This window comes from Triturus cristatus, chromosome 8 (assembly GCF_964204655.1).
Source record: "Triturus cristatus chromosome 8, aTriCri1.1, whole genome shotgun sequence".
NCBI classification, from domain to species: domain Eukaryota; kingdom Metazoa; phylum Chordata; class Amphibia; order Caudata; family Salamandridae; genus Triturus; species Triturus cristatus.
Genome location: NC_140591.1, coordinates 207,573,069 through 207,598,740, shown reverse-complemented (window position 1 = coordinate 207,598,740; position 25,672 = coordinate 207,573,069). Strand labels below are relative to the sequence as shown.

The 25,672-nt window shown below is 46.9% G+C and overlaps 1 protein-coding gene across 1 annotated transcript in view; it reads left to right on the top strand.

Annotated features, from left to right (window-relative positions):
• The window catches only part of IFNAR1 (interferon alpha and beta receptor subunit 1), a 229,840-nt gene that overhangs the window by 168,092 nt on the left and 36,076 nt on the right, over positions 1 to 25,672 (top strand). The window contains exon 9 of the mRNA XM_085621378.1: positions 11,297 to 11,441. Within this exon, the coding sequence (XP_085477504.1) occupies positions 11,297 to 11,441 (145 nt within the window). The remainder of the gene's footprint in view (positions 1 to 11,296; positions 11,442 to 25,672) is intronic.

Below are 25,672 nucleotides of genomic sequence, written 5' to 3'. Positions count from 1 at the left end.
CTCTTGATAGTTCTGTTTTTTTATCTTGTGCCACAGTCATGATCATCATCTGAGCTGCCACTTGCCTGCCCTGTTACAGAACTGCGCATCCATCACACAGCTGTCTGTCTGCTCACTGAGTAAGCTGTGTTAGTAGTCGCTCGCACTAACTCGTTTTGGGTCGGGTGACTGTGAGAGCCACCGTGGTGCTTGCCAACTTAGGGGCAGATTTACAAGCTCCTTGCGCCACTTTTGCGTCACTTTTAACATGTGAAAAGTGACGCAAAAGTGGCGCAAGGGGCTTGTAAATCTGCCCCTTAATGTCTCAGTGCGCCGAGCACCACTAAGTCAGCAGAGCCTGTAGTGCAGCTCTATGTGACAGACTGCGACTGGTGTGATGGTACCAGGCAGAGCAAGGCAGGTAGCGTGTGGCATGTTGCACCACTCATTCAGCTAATGCTTTTTATTGATGAGCTTATTTTGTTTTTAAATAATACAGCTTGTGACCTATGATATGATACGGGTTCCTCGTTGCTCAAATGGGTGCAATTTCTGATATTTATAGGTTTCCCTCGTCAAGAAAGTGTCACTCATTGTCATTGAAATGTCACTCATAATTACACAGAAATTATGAAATTGTCAAACATAGCAATCTGAAACCTTGTCAGCTATGCAGGTTTGATGCAGATCCGGCAGTAGGTCTGCATAAAATTTGGGAGGCATTTGGCATGTTCAACTAACATCCGATATGTTGTTTCGTGCAAATCCATCAATGGAGACCTGGTAAAAGGAATGGTCAAAAAGTGTTGATTTGCTGGTAACCTTGGCATCCTTTGACAAACCCTCACAAAATGCATTAGTAATTTACTTATTTAGCTTTCTGTTGGTTTGTCAAGTTAAGCCCAGTGTAACCACGGTGACATGCTAAATGTAACAAGAAGGCTAAAGTTAAACGGGTGAGCTGGCAAAAAGATGTATTTATTAATAACTTTGGCACCATTTGAGGGATTTGCATGGAAGTTGAGATAACGGAATTTGGTTTAACCTGCACACTGCAAACACAGCTGATGGTTGGCCTCAAGGGAGGTTTCGTACCAGCTGTAAACCACTGTGGACAGGATCTAGGGCTCATGTGCAGTGGTGGTGAGCCCAAGGCGGGTTTGCGCAGGGTCTGGTCTAATGGGCATGTATAACGAGGCTAGCCTGCAACATTATACAAAGGCATTATCATTTGCCACCACAACTACCACACATTCATAACATTTACCCACACAACCAGCAGGTAGACACTTTTACCTTCGCATCTATAGGAAAACACACTCAGTACTAGGTTATGGTTATCTTTGCACATAACACTTTTTTCAAAGCGTTTTTTTAAACGTTATGATCATTTGTATCTGCATAATTATTTCCAGTGATTATTTTGGCCACGCAGTACCTCCGTAGTTCAACTTTGTGTACCTTCAGTATTGTGTAATGGTTAAGTTGTCAACATATTTTCGCTCTATGTGGTGCTCTTTAATCATTTATGACGTGTCTGGATGGTATTTGTAGAAGTTTGGTGACTATAACTGGAAAACATTAACAGTTAAACAGTAACTACTCTTGCCCAGCCAGTATCTATCCACCTCAATAACAAACTGTCTCTCTTTTGCACTGTACTTAGTTTCCATCACCTCTCCATGTAGTTAGTATGTAGGAGTATCTGCCTTGATTTGATTGTGTGGTATCTGCCTGTGTATTGATATGCACGGGTGATTGAGGTTTGGGTGTCTCTTCTTCCCACCGGTAAAGTTGACAAAAAGGGTTGCCCAGTCAGTCGCAATGGTTTTTTTATGTAGGCCCCTTTGTTCTTCCATTCTCAGTGCAGATTCCTCAGCCGTGGCCCACCTTATGGGTTCTGCTTTCCATCTGTTATGCGATGGGCAACTTGGTTACTGCCACTGCATAGCAATAGCTCATTTGGCTAAAATCAGCCCAAGGTCTATGATTTGGAACTTATTCTGTGAGACAGCGATCTGGAGCAGAGGCCTAGCAGGCAACTCTCTAGCTGTCAGTGCCTCATGCGGTGTCTTATCTGCTCTAGTTCCTGCATCACCTGATGCCAGTAGATGGAGATAGTCAGATAGCATCAGAGGCATGATTGGTCTGTGGTGCCTGTTATTACGTTTAGTATGTGCGGTGTAAGGTATGGTGCATGAAGGTAGTTAAGTTGGGTGTATTTGAATCTAGAGTTCCCCAACCTTGACACCTGTGTGGTAGCACTATTTTCCATTCCTTGGCCGTCAATTCCCAGCCTAGTATGTCTTCCCAGTGCGTTTTCATCCTGTCCATGGGTGCCATTGACATTGAGAAGATGGTCTTATGAAGCCACAATATCAGTTTCCTGCCGCTCCCCAATGTTAGGAGCATGTCTGCAGTGATGTGTAATGCGAGTTCCACTAGGCCTCCTCCACGATTGATCAGTATAGAGCCTGTATGCGCCCCATATGTTGGAAACTGGGATCCTGTCCGCTTTTCCAGGCTCATCAAGTCTGCCAAACTGCTCAGTATGCCATTCACATAACAGTCCCCTATGGTGAGGAGCCCAGTTTCCGTCCACGGTGCCATCCTTCAGTCGGAGACGTAGCAACACCTAATCGTGAGGAGCCCCATCATTGGAAGTAAAGGGGCATACATAAGTCTGTTCCCAGTTTTTCGCACCACTTTCTTCCAGCAGTACAGCATGATTCTGAGCATCTTCATGTGATTCAGTGAGGTAATATTCTTGTCCTGCATTAGGGCTATTAAGGCTCCTTCGTTTGAGGCATCCCCTAGGGAGCCCAGCTCTTCCTTCCCCCAACGCCACAGCCAGTGGGCCAGCCACTGCACTTCGCCACTGCATAATAAAGTTCCAGGTCCAATACAGCTAGAGTGCCCTCCTCCCTTGTTGCTGGAGGAGACAGAGAGAAATCCTCTGGCGTCCACCACCCAAAAACAGTTCCTCCAGGAGGCTATTACATTTCTTAAACCAGACTGCAAGATCCAGATCAGTAGAGCTGCAGACAGATATAGGACTCACAGAAGCACCACCATGTTGGTCAGCACTACCCTGGCCATGAGGTGTAGGTGCAACGTGCACCAAAAAGTCACATAAGCGTGCAATGGGTGCATGATAGGTCCCAAATTACCATTTCAAGTGTCCCTATCTGTGTGGTACCCTTTTACCCCCAAATATTTGAATGGCGCCAATGCCCATTGTATGTTTTGAGCAAGAATCGGCTGTGGAGCTTCTGTCAGATAGGGAGACACGTGGAACATGCATGTTTTATCTCAGTATAAAGCCGCCAACACTCGGAATCCCCAGGGTACATCTACCTCTGCATCCCCAGTGAATAGCAAGATGCCATATGCATATAGGAAGATGATATGTTTCCCCTTCCATAAACGTATACCCCTCCAGACCAACGCAGCAAACGGCTCGATGGCAAATAGCATGGGAGACAAGGGTCACACCTTTCAGGTGCCCCTGCTTATCTCTTTGGAGTCCGATATTAGTTGTCCTGTGCGAACTCGGGCTATTGCTCCCACATACAGGAGCAACATCTTGCTTACCCATTTCTCTCCCAGGCGCATCTGATGTATGAACGTCTTTAGGTAAGGCCAGTCACTGAGTCGAAGGCCTTATGGAGGTCAGTGGATATGACCACTGCATTCAGGTAGACTTCTGAATCTGCCTCTTCCAGCACCCGGACTAGTCAGCGCATATTAACAAAGGTATTATGATTTGCGATGAAACCATCTTCATCCTCATGGATCAAAGTACCGATAAACAGGCTTAGCCAATCCACTAAGAATTTACTTAAAGTCTTATAGTCTAAGTTCAACATAGACAGCGGTCTATATGAGGCTACATCAGTAGCTACATTGTGGGATTTAGGGATCGAAGCAAGGAGTGCTTCCCTAGCCATTTCTGGGAGGAGTCCTCTGTCGTAGGCCTCAACATATATCGCTGCCAGGCATAGAGCCAGCAGTGCTCCATATTCTTGGTAGACTCCACCAGGGGACCTTCAGTACCCTGTGTTTTCCGCCTAGTCAGATCTTTTAGTGCCGCCTCTAATTTCTACCTCTGTAATAGGTCCTCCCATGATATCCCTGTCCTCCCTCAGCAGGATTGGTAATGGGGAGTGTCCTGGAAGGTCTTGTTCTCTGTCACAGTTGCATTGATTTGGGATTAGTACAACTCGTGATAGTGTCGGGCGAAGACCTCGTGTAAATCCGATTAAGTTTACGCCAAGCCACAATTCTCAGTCTTAAGTTGTGTTCTGGACCTACTCCAGGTCTCCGAGTGGGCCAACAAAGCAAGCAGTCTGCCCGCCCTGCCGCCGTCAGTGTTTATGGTGTATAGGTAGTCCCTACTCGTGTGAGCACGCAGCTGTTTCCTAGAGCTCATGATGCTTTTCCTGTTCAAGAAGGGCTGCTACTCCAGGGACTGTTATAGCATCCCATTCCAAGCGGTGCAAATCTCCCTTTACCGCAAGGAGTTCACGCTCCAGCGACCATCGCACCCCAACGGACTGTTACATGCACTTACCCCATATGACTACTTTAAACGCCTCCCTCTCTGTGTAGAGGTGGGCTGTGGACTGAGAGTTGTGTTGGAAGTACTCTCTTATATTCTATGCTAGTGTGTCGCATGCTGCAGGGTTGTGGGGGCTCTGGGGAGGGAGTCTCCATGTTGGCATTGGTGTCTGACAGCAGCCTCATCCCAGGCGCAATAGTAGCAGGTTGTAGTCCGAGATGGTGCATGACAGGTATTCTTTTGCAAAAGACACACAATTGATGCATGGAATGCAGAACAAATCATAACATTCACCCCCAATCAAAAGATCTGGGTTAAATCCATCATTCTTTGGCTCACCAAGCCACCCCAGTTTAGACCTGGCCGTATGCAAATCAGTCTTGACCCTGTGCCTCAAGGGAACAGTCCAGCCCGAACTGCCAAGCCAGGTCCTTCCTGGACCGGAAACAAGCATCCTAGGACCGGTTTCGGGGATTCACCTCTCATCAGCCAGGATAGCTTGAATCCAGTGGCACAGTGAGCCCAGAACCTATGTCTTGGCATACCCAGCGCACTTAGGGTGAGAAAGCAAAAGACACACAATTGATGGACGGAATGCAGAACAAATCAAAACATTCTCCCCCAGTCAAAAGATCTGGGTTAAATCCATCATTCTTTTGCTCACCATGCCACGCCAGTTTAGACCTGGCCATATGCAAATCAGTCTTGGTCCTGTGCCTCAAGGGAACAGTCAAGCCAAACTGCCAAGCCAGGTCCTTCTCGGACCGGAAACAAGCATCCTAGGACCAGTTTCGATGTTTCATCAGCCAGGATAGCTTGACTACAGTGGCATGGAGAGCACAGGACCCACGTCTGGTCAAACCCGTCCGACTTGGGGTGACAAATGTAAAAAGAACAATTGATGGACAGAATGCAGAACAATGTCATAACTTCACCCCAGTACAGAAATGTGGCCCTAAATCTATCGCTTTTTTTGCTCCCCATGCCATTCCAGTTTGAACCCAGCCATATGCATATCAGTCTTGATCCTCCACCCAATGCTGTAATCGGCTAACTTTACTATCTTAGGAGACTTGAATTTACACTTGGTCTGACAAGGACCCTGAAATATCCAATTGTCTTAATGACCTGGCAGCCTGTCAACTAAGCCTATTGGTTTCTGGACCAACAAATGAGGCAGGGCACCTGCTCGATCCAGTGCTATCCAACATCCTGCCTGTGGAGGCCCCAGTATCTTTACCAATGACATGGACCGACCACTATCTAATATGTTTCTTGGTGTAGCTTACAGGCCCCAAATCTCAGGGACATCGCAACCCTTTATTTAAACGTCCCTGGCAGAAATGAGATCATTCTACCTTCGTCACCATGCAACCTACCCCTGCCTTGGACATCGAGAGAGCTAGCAATAGCTTTGGAAAGTGGATTAACCAGGCTCTTGATAAATGCATTCCAGCTAAATGGCTTAATCCTAAGAAAGTCAGGTCACATGAGTGGTTCGATGAGTGACTTTAAAGTGCCAGGAAAAATTGCAAAACTCTTGAGTGCTACTGGAGACGCGCTTACTGCCTTACGGCTAAATCAGACTATATTGCCGCTAGGAGGATCTGCCATAAATAGATCCAGAAAACACGAGCCGTTTTCTTCGCCAATGAGATTACCAGTAGCAATAATCCCTCGAAGACCATCTTTTCCCTATTTAAGGATATAGTGAAATCACGGACGTCCAATGTTAGCTCTATCACCTCCAATGACCAATGTGAGGCGCTGGCCACTTATTTTATCAATAAAGTGGTCAGCATCTATGATAGTGATAGCTTTCACGTGGCATGTGATGCCGCAGATACGCTGAGGGTAGATCTCGCTGGGAATGGGGCCCAATCCCTGTCCTCTCTGCCTCCCATCACTTTGTTAAACACCAGGACTGCCTTCTTCCCAGTTGTCTGGATCTCATCAACCTTTGCCTCCCCATGGCAGAGATACCGCAAGCGGGGAAACACGCTAAGGTCATCCCCCTTTTAAAGAAGCCTTTTTTGGACATGCCCAGACCGGAGAACTAAAGCCCGATTTCTCTGTTACCATTTCTAGCGAAAGTTACCGAATCTTTAGTGAATGGTATTCTTACGCAGTATCTAGAGTCCCATCCCATATTGGACCCATCTCAGAATAGTTTCTGCCCCAGGCACAGTAGAGAGTCTGCCCTATTAGCAGTAACGGAACAACTAAGAGCGTCTATGGATGAAGGCAAAATGACGGCACTTATCGTGCTTGATCTCAGCGCCGCCTTTGATACGGTCTCTCACAATATCCTGATTCGCCGGTTGCAGGAGATCGTTATCAAGGGTAATGCTCTTGATTGGTTTGTGTCCTTCCTGCAGAATAGGTATTTTCAGGTTTTCTCTCTTCCTTTCCACCCTCAGATTCACCCACTGGGCTGCGGGGTCCCTCAGGGGTCTGCACTGAGGCCGACCTTGTTCAATATTTATGTTCGCCCATTGGCCCTGCTGGCCAAAGCCCACAACATATCGCTGGTATCTTATGCGGATCATACACAGTTGGTCTTTTCTTGCACTAAGGACCCCAGCCAGGATGTGGGCAAGTTCCAGGAGGACCTGTCTGTTATAGCAGGCTGTATGGAGGCAAATTGTCTCCAGATCAACGCCTCCAAAACTGAGATCCTCTTATTAGGCAGAGACTCCCATTTATGGGGGAACAGTTGGTGGCCACAGGAGTTGGGTACTCCTCCTGTGCCTAAAACTACTCTAAGAAGTGGGTGCACACATCCAGCATAACCTTCAGTCGCTTTGGTGTAGTTTGGTCACAAGTGCGCCCTGCTGTTTTCCACCTGTAGATTTGTTTTTGTGTGCGTGCCTCCTATGATCAGGTCCCTGTCTTTGTAGTGGAAGAGGCGCGCTACCATCAGTTGGGGTGGCGTGAGACGAGTTGGTACTCTGTGTGCTCATTCCTGGGAGAGGGATAGCCCCTCAGGGCCACCTCAGTTTTCAGCCAGTGTTCTTGATAGGTCACCATGTCTCTGCCCTCCACTTGCTGTGGTCGGCCCTTCAGCCTAATGTTGTTTTGACAGCTGCGGGCCTCGGCACCATCAGCTCGTTTGTCCAGTCTTTCTGCGCTTTATCCACCAATTAAGTTCATCTACATCTGTAGTGCCGCCACCGCAGGGCACCTCATGTCTTTTGACTTTGTCTGCCAGCTTACAGTGGTCATGGTGTAAAAAGGCCCTGCGTCCAACCCCCCTGCAGGCAGTCAACGCCACACTGTGCAGGACTTTTGCCGTGCATAGCAGAGGGTTGGGCACAGGGCCTGGCCACAGACCCTGCGGCCATCCCCTTCCACAGGCAGCCAACCTCCTCCACAGGCACTCTGCCAACCCAACCTTGCTCACGGCCTTTGACATGCTCAGCGTCGGTTTAGCCTTTGAGCCACAGGGATCCCTTTCCTTGTTTTGTTCTTTTTTTAAAGGGAGGAGGGCTGTATAGCCCCCTGAGACTTATTAAGCCCAGGGGATCCCATGGGACCGAATTCCATAAAAAATAGGAGGGGAGCCATGTGGACCCCTTCCCTGGGACCCCAATCCCTGGGGCAAAATTCCATATAAAGGTGAGGGGGACCATGCTGTCCTTCTCCCCAAGCCTTATTGGCCCCCAGGGACCCCATCCCCGGGGCTATATCTTATTTAAAAGGGTAGGCCCTGGGGACCCCATCCTTGGGGCCAAATTCCATAAAAAAGGTGAAGGGGTCATGCAGCCCTCCTCCCAGAGCCTCATTAGGTCCTGGGGAACCCATCCCCGGAGCAAAATACAATAATAAAAGGGGAGGGGAGCCACGGAACAGAAGATTTAAACGTGCTCCCACCAGCTGGGAGCAGGGAAGGCATATTTGCTCCCATTTGGCCGGAGATTTAAATATGCTCCTGCCAGATGGGAGCAAATAAGTTTCCATGCCCACGGTATTGTGGGCATGGAAACTACTGTGTCCCTTGGAGGTGGGCTTTCGGGACAGATGACCAATGCGTACCTTCTGGGTTGGAGCGGTTACCTGTTGGCTGAGGGTCATCTGCTTGATGTTGAAAGACTTCTTTCCATCCATTAAAGGGAGGCTGGTGCAGGTGCCAGAAGGTACTATGCTCCTGGAAATGGCTGGACCATCAAGGGATTTTCTGATGGTGAACCACCTGGCAGGATCTTTAAATGCCGGGAAGGACAAGCTCACCTATTGACACCTAGTGGATCACGATTGGCACTTACACCCAGAGGTGGTACAAGGTCTGTTACACGAATTGGGGGAACCTTGGCTTGATCTATTCATCACCACCCAGAACACACAGTGTTAACAGGTCTGCTCGTTAGAGATTCCAAGGCACCTCTCCCTAGGAGATGCAATCCGCCTAGAGTAGAACTCCGGACTCTTGTGCTCCTTCCTGCCAATACCACTCCTGCCCGAGTTCTAAAGAAAATCAGGCACTACTGGGCCCCAGTCATCCTAATTATCCCGTGTTGGGCATAGAGAGTATGGTGTCTAGTACTCCTGGGGTTGAGAATCTGTTCTCTGATCAGGGTGCCCCTCCAGGAGGACCGGTTGTGGCAACAGCAGGGCAGGGTACTGCACATGGCTCTTCGCTTTCTCCACCTTTGCGCGTGTAGATTGAGCAGGGACAGCTGAGCACCTTCATCCTTCCTCCAGGGATGGTTGATGATATCTAGGCTGTCAGCCATTCCTCGAAAAAACTGTATGTGCTTGTCAATCTAGATTAACCCCCTACAGGCCAAGTGATCTGACATTTTGTTTGTTGTTTCTTGCCCAGACAGACCTTGCTATGGGCAAAGTTAATGAGTACCTTTCGGCTCCCTCTATTTACGGTTGCAGGACCAGCCCTCATTATTTAAACCACCAGTTGTGATGCATTTTTGGAAGAGTTTCCAGCACTTATTTCCGCCCTCTCCTTTCGTCATGTTTTCGTAGGACCTTAAATTGGTCTTCAGATATTTTATATGCACTCCCTTTGAGCTGTTCTTTGTGGCTCTTCACCCTCAAGACTGTGTTCCTTGTCTCTATCACCTGAGTGCAGCGAGTAAGTTAGCTTCAAGCTCTCTAAGTTAACCCACCATACACCACCTTCTTCCGAGACAAGCTGGTTGTGTGGCCCGGAGCATCATTCTTACTAAAAGTTGTGAAGTTCCACATTGGTCAGACCATCACCTTGCTGGCATTCTATGGTCAGCCTCACTCCTCTAAGGATGAGAAGGGGCTCCATTGCTTGGACCTTAAAAGAGTTCTGTGCTTTACATCGATCATACCAAAGAACGCTGAGTGGAGATCAGCTCTTTGTGGGGTTTACTGGGGAGAAAAAAGGCAAGGCCATGCAGATGTGGACCAACTCTGCATCAAGATTAGCTACGCACGGGCAAGGGTAAGTAATTTGTTCACTTTGCAGAAAGCTAGATCTTTATCCGAAAGTAAGCTTTATGTGATTTAGTGTAAATCCGTTCACTAGTTTTTGAAGAAATTAAGGTTCAAAATGTATGGATATATTAACAGTTGGGCTGAAATTCAAAAATGCAAGGTTTCTGATTGGAAGAGGGTACTTTTGTGAAGTGGGCGCTCTGCTTGGCTGGCCACAACATGAACGGAAATGTTGCAGGGGCCAATACAGGACTTGAGGACTTGTCCTTAAAATGCTTAAACATACCATATAAGGGGGCAGGATAGGAGTACCTTGACCCCCTGACCATTGTGAGAGGCAGCCCCCCCCACCCCATCGGGACCAATATTTTGAAAAATTAATACATTTGGCATGGGTGGCACAATCCCAAGGGTCCAGAAAATGAATTACCAAAAAAATGTGGGGTTGGTGTCCTGGGGAGGGGGTTGGGGGAGTTTTGGCTTCCTCCTGGGGCCCTGCGCCCAACTCCACACTGCACATACAAAGAGGGGGTCATGGCACTCACAGTGGGGTGGGCACAGGACCTGGCCATAAGAGTGGACTCTGCAGGGTGGGTTGGCTTCCCACGGGCGGGGGTGAGTGCAAGGCCTGGCCATAGGCCCTGCACCCAAATCCAGACCAGGCATGGTGGAAGGGTGTGCACGGCAGAGGGTGGGCCACCTGCAGGGCTTTGCATTTGATAATAAGATCTTATGTAATGTTAAAAAGCCCTAGAAATCCACTGACAAACGTTAAAGTGCCATTACAGTTAGGTATGGTAATAATATCTTACTATAAATTAAAAAAAACTCAGAAATTCCCTGAAAACAACAAAGATTTAAGCAATTTTTAGTGAGGTGAAAATGTCCGTTAAAACGTAACATTTTAAACAAAACAAAATGAAATATACAGGTTATAGTTTACTGAGTTAAGTAGATATTCTCCCCCCATCATGGTCTGCTTATGACTTCATAGATTGTGTCACTCATGACATGTTTAATAACATAATTGATAAAATCTCAAATGACATAGTTATTGACATTCTCTCTTCTAACCCACACCCCCTGTGAGTTTTGGTAATACTTCCTGCAGTTTCTTTGCTATTATTGATGAATAATAATTACATTCACTTGAAATGATAGCAATTTAAACAGGTTTTTAAAAGTGCCTTATAAGCCAAGTATTTTAGAATAATGGTATTAAATTGTTTTTGCACATTTGACTAAATCTGTCTGAACTGCATTGCTCAATGTTTTTGTTGTGTGACTTAGAATGAATACCATGTAAATGTTAAGTTCCTCTGTTTTTTGTCTTAGAAAATTACCAAAAGTGGACCAGAGCCATTTTTCACCATCTCTGACTTGGAACCTCTTACATTGTATTGCTTAAAAGTGCAAGCAGTTACTGAAGGAAATAAAACTTGTCTTTTTAGTGCCATTGAATGCATCACCACAGCTGCTGGTATGAAATGCAAAGTTATTGTAATATTACAATTTTAAGTGTAACATACTGTTTTTGTTCGGCATGACCTGTTTTTAGCTGATTCATTGTTTCTACAAAAATTATATCGTAGACCATGCTAAGGTCATACACTCTCTTGATGTCATTTACATATGCATGTTGCTAGTGGTAAAAGGTTCATTGAGAAGAATGTGGAATTAAGTGGTTTACCGTATACACATTTGTTATTTTTTTTTCCTACATCATCGTAGCTCTAAGAAAAGCTTGACAGGTTTTTTTGTTTACAAATCCCACATTTGAGAGAATACTTACTGCACAACAAATTTTGTTACGGTTATAAGTCACAAAACATCTGAGCAATTGATGAATGAACAGTATTAATGTGTTTACATCTTGTTTGTTGTAAATGCACATGCTTTGCACTCTCCTACTTTCTAGTATTGAGCTCAGAATTCTGAAACCTGTTATTCTTCACAGTCTTGTTTTGGTTTCCGGTGTGCATCAAAGGATTTATTATCGCGTTCCCTGAAGCACACACTGCATAAGAACACAGAATCCACCTCAGATACATTTTTCTGTCATCTGTTTCGGGGTTGTTTATTAGTGCTCTCTCCAAATACTGTAAGATTGAGGCACAATATTGGAGATCGGAAAATGTAGAAAGTAGTTGTGAAAGTGAGCTTGAGAAGCGATTACCTGAAGATTTCTTTTCAACCCCTTTTCAGGTTTTCATTCCAAACCACCAGCTCATAAGAGATTGATTCCTGGGGTTTTAACATGGAAAGTTCATTGTCTTGACTGTCCTGTAATGTCCCTTACCACTGAAAGAACCATCACAAGGAACCTCAAAGTCTCTTGATATATCCAAACTAAAAAGTTAAACCTTATACACCATAGCTTCCACAACAGAGAAGACACGAAAATCCATGAAGTCATCTGTCAGACACAGAAAAATTCACACAGACCTAGACACAAGCCACATAGGCCATCATCATGAATGCCTTAGTAGTTTATTTAGTTCAGGTGGATACTGCAGTTTCTGCCTGAACTAGAACCCCCAGTTGTGCAGATCACCACACCCTGACAGTGGCGGAACTAGTCCTTGTACCGCCCGTGGCAGCCCCAGCGTTTGCCTCCCCGCGGCGGCTGCATGTAAGAGCTGAGGGGAGTGATGGCGATTCCTATGTTCGCCACCCACGACTGCCGGCAGTAATAACGGGGGGGAGGCCACTGCCCCCAAACCTCCCTCCACCCCCCTTGCTAAGCCACTGCACCCTGAGGACTCTTCCCCAAGCACATTTCCCAGGAAAAGTTTGGGGAAATATGTGTGGGCAAAAGGTCTGGAAAGGAGTCAAAACATTCAGGTATCTATGCAGGAACACTGATTTCCAGGTTGATTGCCCATACGTTATGCAAAGAATTATAATAGTACAGTAATTCTGTAATCAGAATTACCACTTCTACAATACAAGTAATTCAGGTTGCGTACCTATCGAAGCTGTATTCCCGCATTACTTGGCTTGTATTTGGGCCCAAAGTGTCTCAATTATGCACGACTGCCAATTCCTCAGAATCACCAGGAAACACCATATAGCATTTGAAGAAACCACTTCAGTTGAGCTTAAACTAAGATAGTCATAGGGGGCGTGGCCAAGATGGTGGGCGGATAGCACGTCTTTTTCCTGTCTCCCCGTCCGCGGCACAGGCCCGACCTCTCAACTGACTTTAATCGACCTGCGAACCCCCACTGAGCATGCCGAGGGGCGTGGATCGGGATTCACCCACTGAGCGAGCAAGCACCGAGGAGGGCCATCGGGAACTACAGTAGGAGCTGTGTGACACGGCCTGCGTGAGAGGTGAGTTATGGCCGCGAGGCCAGGCTGAGCACGGTCCTGCTCCAAGACAGCGGCGCTGGCCCTCTGGGGGCCGAGAACAGCAGAGGTGGCAGGCCCAGAGGCCACTGGAACATTTTAAAGGGGACTGGAGCAGTAGCTGAGGCACGGGCCCAGCTAAGGAGTGCGGGCGGGCCAGGACTGGGCAGGGTCTTTGCCCTGGAGCGCGGCCGACTCGCAGGACGGCACCGAGACGCGACTGGGGGGACGGCTGGATGACCCTGCCCTGGCCACCCTTCGGGCTGCCTGAGGGCCCACCCCAGGAACGTCTAGAGTAGGCCCGGGGGGGGGGGTGCCGGAGGAGACCTGGGTCTAGCTGTAGGTCATCCCTTGGTGCGAGCGACAGAGAGAGACTCAGTGGGCCCACCAGGGGCCATAGCTTCCACACAGGACAAAGGTAAACCTCAAGGGCATTTGCAGAGGCGGATACCGGCTATAGAGAGTCACGAGCCGTGGCGAGGGTGGAGGCGGAGGCCTGGGCAGTCCTGGAGCTGAGACCCCTTAGGAGAACCGCAAGGGAACAGGAGGAGAGGCCCGACTCGGGACGGCCTAGCCGGTGAAGATGCCTGTGCTGACCATGGGGTGCTGCAGTGGACCATTGTAAAGAAGCAGAATAGTGGTAAGGTAGCCACAAGGCCTATAATCGTAGCAAGATCTCTCACGCACCTGGCTTCTGAGCAGATAGGGCCCAGTCCACCGGAGCGTGGGGAAGCGCACGACCACCCACTAGCCTCTGGACTTCAGTAGACCATAAAGTGATAGTTCAAATAGATGTTCATCCCCAGTTGGTGACCAAATCCACAACCACACATTCCCATTGTAATCTCGGTGCTTCCTGCTCGCTACACCACCATATTGCTTGACACTACAGCGACAGCCCCATCTGGGGGAAACTGCGATACCCAAAACCAGGGAACTCATTCCCTGAAGACGTATCAATTTGCGAACCACAACCTGGGGCTCTGACCCTGTCCTTCCACCGCTCAGGACCCATGTGGAGTTCTCACTGGGAAGGAGGCCCCTTAATAGCTGAATTATGGTCTGGCTTCAAGCATATAGGAAATGGCGACTGCCCGTAATAAGAAAGATCGCACCTTACCATGCTCTCTGAATCAGCCATGGGTAGTGCCGGGGACCCTCTACCCTCCGTAGATGCGCTGAACTCCCAGGACCAAGTGGGAGAAGAGGAACCAGTCACTCGCTTCTTTATCAAGTCACTCAAAGAGGATCTGCAGTCAGTTAAAAGGGACATGTCGCAGGACATCAAGGAAATCAGAAGAGATCTTGATTCAGTGGGCGACCACATGGCCACCTTAGAGGAACGAGGGAACAGCCGAGAACAAGAACTGGAATCCCTACAGCAGGAGATAATCCGCCTTTGGGATCAACAGCTAGACCTCCAAGCACATGCAGAAGACCTAGAGAACAGATCTCGCCGGAATAATATCCACATAAGAGGAGTGGCGAAGAAAGCAAAAGGAGAGGACATCTTCCCATTCGCTAGGGACCTCTTCCACCATGTCTTAGAAGTGGACTCAGACACTGATATCAAAATAGACCGTGCCCACAGGGTCGGGAGGCCACGTCCAGATGGAACCCCACCGGCGAATATATTAATATACCTCAGACTTTCAGGTTAAAGAGGAAATCCTCTGCAAAGCAAGAAAGAAACATCCTCTCTGGTTCAGAGACCCATCGGCAGTACTATTACAAGACATTTCAGCAATTGCACTGCAAAGAAGATGAGAGTTTAGGCCGGTCACACAATATCTATGTAGCAAAGGAGTGGCATACTACTGGGAGCACCCTTTTCCCACTGTCTTCCACTTAGAAGGGAAGCTTTATCAAAACAGATCTCTGAAACATGTCAAATTCTCGGCATCAACTCTCAGCCGGAGGATGGCCTGCCTGAGCCCGCCTCTCCTGCTCAAGACTATGAGGACCCTTTGGGAAGATCTGTGGGACGGGGGTGACCTGCCCGGACCCCACCAAAATTGCGGGGGCTCAAAAAGCGGCACTGCAGTCCATGCCCAAGGTCCTGGTCTAGTCTAGCGGTCCGTAGAGGAACTGGCACCTATTTTTTACTACAGGTTGGCTGTGGGTGGGTGGGGGGCAGGGGGGGACCTTGGCCACACTTGGACTCTTGATTGTTGACTTCCAGAACTGGGAGACAGTTGCCCCTTTTGGGACTATCTTTTTACATGTTTAACTCTACTAGATGTTTAGTGTTATGCTGTTTCAGTTGTGGTTTAGGTATATTTTCTCTGAAAGCTCACTAACTCACATACAAGATGCCACAACAAGATACCATCCTAGAGGTTAACTTCCCCGCCGGCAGCTTGCACTCTCAAGGACTAGATCCACACCTACTGCATTGCCATAATGCCTACAGCCACCACTATGGTACTCACCCTCAATGCGAAGGGCCCCAACAACCCCATTAAATGCAAAGCGGTTCTTTTCTGTCTTGAGAATACTGGAGCAGACTTATGCCTACTCCAGGAGACTATCACCGCATGCACTCTCGTGTGTTCCCACATAAGTACTTCTCCTCTGCCTCTACAAAGAAGGCTAAAGTGGCAATTTTGGTAGCGCGTTCCTTTCAGGGGAAGGTTGGACATAAAGGGGTTGAGGTCAAGGGCAGACTCCTTACCTATCAGTTTACAATAGGAGACCGAAACTTTATAGTGGGCTCTATATATACACAGAATGAGGGACAAGATGCCATCCTCCTTCCATCTCTAGCAGATGCTCTCGCTGTAGATGAGATGAGGGGTGTTGATTGGGTACGACCTGAACCTGGTCTTGAACACTGACATGGATAGATCAGCACAACAACACGGTCAGACCGGGGTGTTGTCTAGAAGTGGGATACAATGGTTGAGGGACTTGGGACTGCCGACTTGAGAGAGTCCCACACGAACACATGTGACTATACCATCTACTCACAAACACAAGACATACGCCAGACTGGATTACCTCCTAGGCATGAGGGACATACAGCTCCTCCTTGCCTATTCCAAGATCCTCCCAATGTCACTCTTGGACCATTCAGCAGTCACCCTCACACTTATCAACCCCAGTAGAGGCCCCACCACGCTGCCACTGGAGACTACGCAACACGCTGCTACACCGCCCGCTGTAGTTTCTCAAATTCAAAAGGCTATAACCACCTATCTTGCCTTAAATGATACGCCTGAGGTCTCTATTGCGACACTTTGGGAAGCCCTTAAAGCAGTTATCAGAAGGGAATTAATAGCTATATTGGCGCCTGCTAATAAGTTGCAGAAGCAAAAGAGAGACAATCTCTCCACTCAGAATAGAGAGCTAGGATTTGGCGCCAATTGAGAGCACTCAGAACACAACTCACCAGTCTAGAATTAGACTGGGCAGAATATGCAGTGCTCCTTCTCCACCATTCCTACTATGTCGGTGGAAACAAATGCGGGCATCTCCTTGCTAACACACTCTGCACACAAAGGCAAACGTCTGGTGTTCAATCAATACACACCCTCGACAAAGGGCCCATTACTAAAGACTCGGACATAGCTGACACCTTTTGGAGTTTTACGGACACTTATACAAAGACCAACCTCTTGCCCCGGTAGCCAGTGATACCTATCTCCAGTCAGAACAGCCATTGCGACTCACACTAGACCAAACAGAGGCCTTATATGAAGATATCCGGCCGGAAGAGGTAATCTCTGCCATCTCCCGACTTAAGAAGGCAAAAGTGCCAGGGCCAGACTGATTCTCTTCTTGTTTTGTCACGTCCTCGCCCCCATCCTCACTAGATTATTTAATTCCTTTGCTACTCCCGGTGGAATACCCTCCACAATGCTCATGGCATCTATCATTGTAATACCTAAACCAGGCACAGATAAGCAACAGTGTGGATCATACTGACCGATCTCGCTGCTGAGCGTGGACCTAAAATTGCTCACAGGTATTGTAGCAAGTTGAGCAAATGCCCACATGCCCTCAATAATCAACCCAGATCAGGCCGGGTTTATGCCTCAGAGACAGGCTGGCGACAATACTAACGTATTCTACACATCATAGAAAAAGCACCCCGAGCTCAAAGTGAGCTCATGCTGTTAACAGTGGATGCAGAAAAGGCATTTGATACAGTGCACTGGCCTTTTCGAGAACGGGTCCTCCCTCACTTCACTTAGGCGAGAAATACAGAACGGGTATCCTAAATTGTTACCACTCACCCACAGTGACAGTTAATGGGCACATCTCTACCCCCTTTACAATCAATTGGGGTACATGCCAGGGGTGACCACTATCGTCTCTGTTGTTTGCTCTATATACGGAGGCACTGGCCCAGAGGATTCGGGATAGCACCCGGATCACCGGGGCAGCTTTTGGGGGTGAACTACACACTGTCATCCTATTTGGAGATGATGTGCTGATGGCACTAGACCACCCGACCATCGCCTTACCGGCATTTCTGAATTAACTAAATGACTTTGGTCGGGCCTCGGGATTGTGGGTAAATGTGGAAAATTCTCCAGCCCTAAACCTTTCCCTACCCACAGAGTTGAGGAAAACCTCAATACACAACTCCACCTCCAGTGGTCAGATACTACCCTTCCATACCTGGGGATTAAGCTAACGCCCACACTTCAGCTGACCTCCTCATTAAACTATGAATCTCTCTTCGGCCAAGTCAGGAGCGAATTGAGCCTATGGAGACACTTACAACTATCCTGGCTGGGCCGAATCGCGGCAGTTAAAATGACCATCCTCCCCTGGATACTCTACTTATTCCACACTCTCCCTCTAGCCCCACCAAAGGGAATGCTTACTATACTTCAAGTGGAGGTAATGCAGTATAGCTAGATGGGGAAGACACCCCTCATGAGAAAGGAACTTTATCTCCCGCCCCGGATGGGGGGCCTGGGCATACCAGATTTGCTCACTTAGGACAGAGCTGCCCAAATGAGATATTTAGTGGAATGGTACCGACCAGAATCACAAAAACATTGACTTTTTCAGGATAGGGCGGTGGTAGGTACATACCTATGGAAGGTCCCTTTTCTATCCCGGGCACAGAGACCTCCAAACCTGTATCGCTCCCCTATTACTCGAGCAACAATGGAGGCTTGGGACCAAACTAGTGCTAGGTGTGACCTTACGACCTTCCCTCCTCTCTTACGCCATTGTTCGACAACCCAGATTTCACCCCTGGGCTTGACCCAAACGCATTCGCACCGTGGAGGTTAACAGAGTTCCACTCAATGGGCCACATGTTTGATGAGAAGGGGATTCTCCCGTTCCACCAACTCTGCGTGGACTTTAATTTCCCAGAGTCCGAAAAACTCCCCGATTTGCAACTACGCCACTGGTTACTACACCACGATAAAAGTCCAATGTTCATAGACGCCTCGCGTCATATGAGAAGTGGCTATTTGCTAAAACATCTGCGGCATGGCTTACATCAGACCTATACTCATTTCTGATACAACATAACAGGCACATGTACAGGGTGGGACAAAAAAGGTGGGAGTGAGACTTGGGAAGACAACTGAGGGATCAAGAATGGGCAGATATCTACTAAATACATACAGCATGCAACACATCACTTATGGAAACCCTTACCAAGGTAGCCACGTATTGGTATTTCACTCCCTCTCGACTGCACAAAATGAACCCCAACCACAGCACCGACTATTGGAAAGGCTGTGGAGCGCAAGTCTCCTTGGTGCATATCCTCTGGGATTGCCCCCTTCTTCAGGCCTAATGGACACAGGTACTTGATGAAATAGACTCAGACGTCCACATGCAAATCCCGAGGTTCCCCGCATACACCTTGTTGGGCCTTTCCAATCCCCTTACCTATTCCTTTAAATATAGACGTGGCAGACAAAAGCAGACAAATAGTCCTACCTTTAGGAGCTGCATCCCAGAACATGCTCTCGCACTGGGGTACAACACATATGCCCACCCACGGGGGTGGTTACATTGTCCATGCCATATCCTGTGAATGGAGAGAATCTCCCTAACACTAGCAGGCCAAGGAGCATCCTTTGGGAAACTATGGGGCCCCTTCCTATCGATCCGTTCTCAAGAATTTCGAGAATTGACATGCCCATAATATCTGCGCCTTCTGCGCTTGACAGAGACGGAGGGAGGTTCCAGCCCAGACACAACCTTGTAATGTGGATCAGTATCTTGCAACGCTTCATATCAAAAGCGAAATTGGGTGGGAGGGATTAATGTTGGGATTGTATTATAGTCTTGGTTATATCCTTTAATTTAATTTGGAAAGAAAATTTTGTAAACTTGCCTTTGGGCTTTGTCCCTTGAGAATGTCGCAATTGTATTGTGCTCATAAGTACATCATAGTAAAAGTTAATAAAGAAATTTGAACCTAAAAGATAATTATAAACCTGCCTCCAGTAATTTCCATCCCTCAGTCGCCATCAGCTCCCCCAATTCAGACATTACGAAGGAAGTAGAGCAGGGGAAACAAACTAGGGGAAGGACCTAATGATGCTTATAAGTATCAGTTGGATTCAATAAAGAGACAACATTTTAATGCTTATTCCCTTAGGACAGTGCCCTCAGGCGATGCCTCAAGCTGTGACCCTCATATTCAGAGGGCATCTTTCTATCACGATGTTTCCATCTTCAGAGAAATATGTTGTCTGGATCAGAAAAGACAAATAATGAAGACAGTCTTAAAATACACTGAACATTTGAATAAAACATCAAGATTTGATATATTACTACACAAATGAAGAAAACATATATTATCTCCTGGCTGCCTTGGTGATTCATTTGGGCCGGTAAGAACCTTTTACTCAGCGGCTGGGGTTGAACCTCTTTTTGTTTAGGTGAGTGTGAATTTGAGCTGTTCTTAGTGCAGGCGTGTTCCAGCACCTGAATTGAGAGCTGCACTACAGTGAAAGGCGGACTGGCTGTTTGAAGCAGCCATACTGCCTTTCACGTTGAAGGCGATAACTCTGCCTTCATTTCAAAGGTGGGGCAGACATCCTCCTGCAACAGGATGCAATGAGTACCTCCTGCTGCCTGCAGATGAAGGCCTGGTGCGGGCCCCAGGTCCACCTTTTTCCTCTTCGAAGGGGTGCGCTCAGAGGTAGAATGGGCTGAATGTGCACCACCTCTATTTGAAGCACAGTCAGTGTGCCTCTTGATGGCCTATTTTCATTGGTGCCTGCATCTGTAAAGTGGAGAGGGTGCACAGTCAGTATTCCTCACATGCATGGGTATTACACCCAGACAAATGAGAGAACACTTTCTTGAAATTGCATTGATGCTTTATTAAGCTAGTGCAATCTATTTCACTGAATGGGCCATGCAAGCATCTGCATACCCTTCTACAATGCCACATGAACCTGGGGGTGATAAAAGTGGGCACAGGCATCCGTTGCAACCCTGAGACACTTTCCATAAAAATACCCCAGTGATCCTTTCATTTTATACTCCTCCCTTGGATGATCTCACAATACCTGTTGTGGATGACTGAGATCTTAGCATACAAGTTGGGGGAAATTACCTGAGATTTGTGGGTACTCTCAACAGTCAGCAAAGGGTTAAAGCTTCATGTTCTAACAGTTGCCAATTAACCATCCACTAAAGAGAGACAGAATCAACACGGATAATTTGGAGTCTTTACTTGGGAAAGGGGTTATAGTGGAGATCCCATTCTCAAGAAGACACTCAAATCTACTCAGTCTGCATTCTGATTCCAAAGAAAGATGGTACATTGAGAATGAACTTATATTTGAGAGTTCTGCACGGATACACACGGACAGCTCATTGCAAGATGGTGACATTACAGGACTTCTACAAGAATGAGACTGCATGAAAAAATTTGATCTGAGAGACCAATTGCTATGGATCCAGATCATCACCAATGCACAAGATTTGTGGTAAGTACAGTTTTTATTACTTACTTTCTGCATGAAGTGAGCACCGAAGATGTTTTCCAAATAAATAACGCTTGTTGCAGCAAATCAGTGTCATTAGTGTATTCATTTTTTTTTGTAAACAAATTTTATTCAGTTACATCAAATCGAATAGGATCAGTACAAAGGGATAAAAGAGTTTCATCACGCTGCTGATATTAGTCATCGACAGTCATAATAATGAATATACATTGCCATTCACGGCTTCTCGCCAGATGTGTCCTTCTTCTCAAAGGGCAACTGTATTCATCCATCTTATCAGAATTCTCAGGAGAACCGTGCTCTATATCCCTATTCCGGGGAATCAACTTCTCAAGTGTCCGTACCAGTCCTCACTCATATCTACCACAACAACCAATTAAATAACAAAGTCCCCCCCCCCCTCCCCCTGATCCTACATCATTAGTGTATTCATGTCTTCCCTAGATGGACTTTGATTAGCAAAGGTAAGACAATTTGGAAATTGAAATTGCACCCCACACCCAACAGAAAAATGTTTTTCTTCACAAGCTTGGTTTCACAATTAATGTGAAGTTATATTTGCAGCAAATCCAAATGTAAAACTTCTTGGGATCACCTCTCAATTCAGTAGTGAAAAAACCTATCCAGGGTAGATTTAAAAATGGATTACTCTTTACAAAGTATTCCTGTTAGAAATTGGGTTTCTGATTGGCTAGGGTATGCACCTGAGCCAGACAGAACCCACCACTCTAGTCAGGGTAATGGAGTTCCACACCCAAGATACCGCCTGCTCACCCCCTTGGTAGCTTGGCACAAGCAGTCAGGCTTATCCAAGAGCCAATGTGTAAAGCGTTTGCGCAACACACTTACACCAGTGACACAATAAATACACTACAAAAGAAACTTCACAAAGCATTATATAATTAAATACATTTCTGTATTGCAGGCAAACATAGACCAAAACAACATGAGCCAATAATTACTTTGCCAACTACGCAATTGAAAAAACATCACAGTGCATACAAGGCAAACCCCTGAAATAATACTCGTTATCCTGACAATGCAAGGTAAATACAATGCATATCATAACATCAGGGCATGAAATGCAGCATGTAGGTCAGGAGGAGAAAGCACATAAGTCACCAAACATCATTTAGGTATATCAACCTCTCCCCAGTATTATTGACACTGTGGCCATATACATTCTCCAGGGTAGGTAGACCCAAGGATAGTCCTTGCCGTACTGCTCAAGCCAGAGCAAAAATGACATAAATCTCCACAGTACTCTGTAAGGTATCACACTGTGGATATTACGTCCATTCCAGAATAACCATGGTTATCCTGCACAAAAGGAGACCACATCGATAAAATCGAGTGAGCCCAACCAGAGATATGCCCCCTTAAATGATCACTGTTTCAGAAATGCAGGCAATAAAGTAAAGCAGAGGCAAAGTTTGTAATGGGCTCTTTCCAGAGACTTCCCGGTGATTTGGATGCCCATAAGGGTGACCTCAGCCAGGCACACCACTACTAGGAGCGCAGGTCGATGATGCCAGTAATCAGTCCAAGGAAGTAAAGTTAGCAACACCTGCGAGGTGTGCAGCGCTGCTCCTCAGGCATGGAAAGAATGCAGTCCTCAGGAAAATGGCTAACAGCTGAGCGGAGTGCCACGCTCTCTCAAATCCCTTGCAGGCTGCAGAACGTCTGGTGTAGGCTGTTTGGGTCGAGGAAGGGAGCAAATCTCTCTGGCTGTGAGAAGCGCCCTCTTGGTGTTGTCCGTGTCGCTTGTGGCTTCAGTGCAGTAATGCGAGCCCTTCCAGAGACGTGTTGGCACCTGGAAAACCCCTCGCACACGGGGATTCCCAATAACAAGGAAGCACCAAAGTGTATGCCTGCTTGTGCCCCAACCTGTGGGCATGCAGACCACGAGATTCCCACGGCAGAGGTGTACTCATGCCACTCTGGATGACCTTGGAGTTGAAAACAACCAGTGGGCAGGCTAACAGGCCCTGGGAGACCACTGGGGACACCCAAACAGGAATTTAGGCAGTAGGCCAGCACACAGAGTCCTTGTAGGCAAAGAGACAGTCCTTCTTGCAGGCCACAGGTCAGCACAACAAATGAAGAGGTCCAATGGTGGTTCCTCCTGGCAGCATAACAGTTCTTCTGGCAAGATACAGTCTGTAGAGCCAGCAGCATCTGGTTACAAGTCCACACAGTGTCTAAAATCATGGGACCAAGCCCCTGTACTTATACTCAAAATGTCTTTGATGTGGAGGTAACTTCAAAAGAAATATTAGAGGTGCACACCACCCCCTTTCAACCCCAGCCCTGGCTCCAGACATCAGTAGGGGGTAAATGAGCACTTTGTGTGAGTGCAGGACACAGCCTGTACAAATGTAAGTGCACCCCACCTCCCTCTCTCCCAGCTCAGGAAGATCATCCAGTATGCAGATGCAACCCTATTACACCCAACCCTTCCTGTGAGATGGCTGTTTGGAAAGTATGCACACAGCCGAGCTGTCATTCTGCCCTAGACGTGGATTTGAGTCAGGCTGCAAAACACAGAGTCATAAGCACATAGAAATGCCCACTTTCTTAAAGTGCCATTTCTATAATAGTAATGAAAAATCCACCTACAGCAATAAGCAGGATTTATCACCACTAGTCCAAACATACCAAACGTGGCAACGCTACTCCTTTCAGATCAGAAATTACCACTTACAAACATATATGGGAATTCCCAATGCCAACGTACAAGACGAGCAGCACTAAAAAGTGAAATAGGGTGTTTGTCACTACCAGGACATGCTACACAATAAAGGGACATGTCCTACCTTTTACCTACACAGTACCCTGCTGATAGAGCTACCTAGGGCCTACCTAAGGGATGACCTATATGTAGTAAAAGGAGAGTTTCAGGCTTGGCAAGTGAGCCTTAAATGCAAAGTCACTGTGGCAGTAAACTGTGCATGGAGGCCCTGCAGTGGCAGGTCTTTCACAGACTACTTCTGTGGATGGCGCAAGCAGCGCTGCAAGACCACTAGTAGCATTTAATTTATAGACCCTGGGTATACGGGAAACTGTACAAGGGACTTACAGGTAAATCAAATATGCCAAACAGGTGTCAGCCAATCATACCAAGTTTAAAAAAGAGAGCACATGCACTTAAGCACTGATTAGCAGTGGTAAAGTGCCCAGAGTCCTGAAGCCAACAAAAACAGGTCAGACAAAATTCAGGACAAAGGTAAAATGTTTGGAGATAAACCTGCAAAAGGGCTAGGTCCAACAATTCCAATCACTGACAGTGAGAAAAGTGATGAAATGGTTAGGAATGTTGGTTCCATATGCACATTTACTGATACATCTTCTGCTAGAGGGCCCTTTCAGTGTGCACAACAGATAAGACCAGTAACAAACAGAAAAGGCTTTCCATCCGTATCTGTGACTCACCAACCATCCCCCCCAAGTCCTCCTTTTGTCTGACCGTCAGACAGGTCTTAAGGCTTAACTTCTGTGGCACTTACTCTTTTATGTATGGGGTTGTTTGTGCTGTCTCTACTTATTCCTTTACTGGAGGATCCTTCTCTTCTATTTGTATCATTTATTTAAAAATAAAAAAGTGCCTCTCTGCATGCATGCCATTTACAAGGGGCTTCAAACACTGCATTGGATGCAGCATGCAGTTCACCGTGGTTGATCCACACAAGGCTGTGTGTTTATGAAACTATGATCCTCTTAGTTATTTAAAATTTGGTAGAGTTCAACCTGGGCTGCTGAGAGACCACCTCCTGGCTATGTCAAAGGAGAAGCTGTTTCAAAATCGGGCCCTGTATTTTGTAGCAGGAAGGAAGCTATTCAATTTCTGTGAAAGGGACCATATAAGCCATATATAAGCCATAGGCACAAGACCTCTCAGTACTTGTCAGAGGGCTTCTGGTCCCTTAATTGGGCCCTCTGCCTCTGATTTTGGAGGGGCGACCCTCTGTGAAGACTCATGTGTGAGAAAACCCACAGGGAGAAAGAACCAAGCTGCAATAGTTGGGTTATTTGGTACCAGCTTTTCAAACAAAATATGATACAGAAGGTGCCACAGTGGAGAGCCCTTAAATTCATTCATGCAAATACAGTTTATTAAGACAGTCAACGTCTATGAAAACACCCCTTGCTCACTCTAGTAGTGACATGCTTCATTCATCATTGGGTTCATCCTGGCTGCTAAAAGCCAGGATGGGCTCAACTGTATTCCAGGGAGCTCTTTGTATATATACTCTTTTTTTTGTGACCAGGGATTAATATTACTACTAAAAATGACTCATCCACGCCCAGGTATCTATTTAATCACAGGGTTGATGGACATTATACAAATAATTATGCTTATGAGAAATATAGGGAGGGACAAAAAAGGAGTAGAAAGGTCCTGTGACCTTTAGCTTGC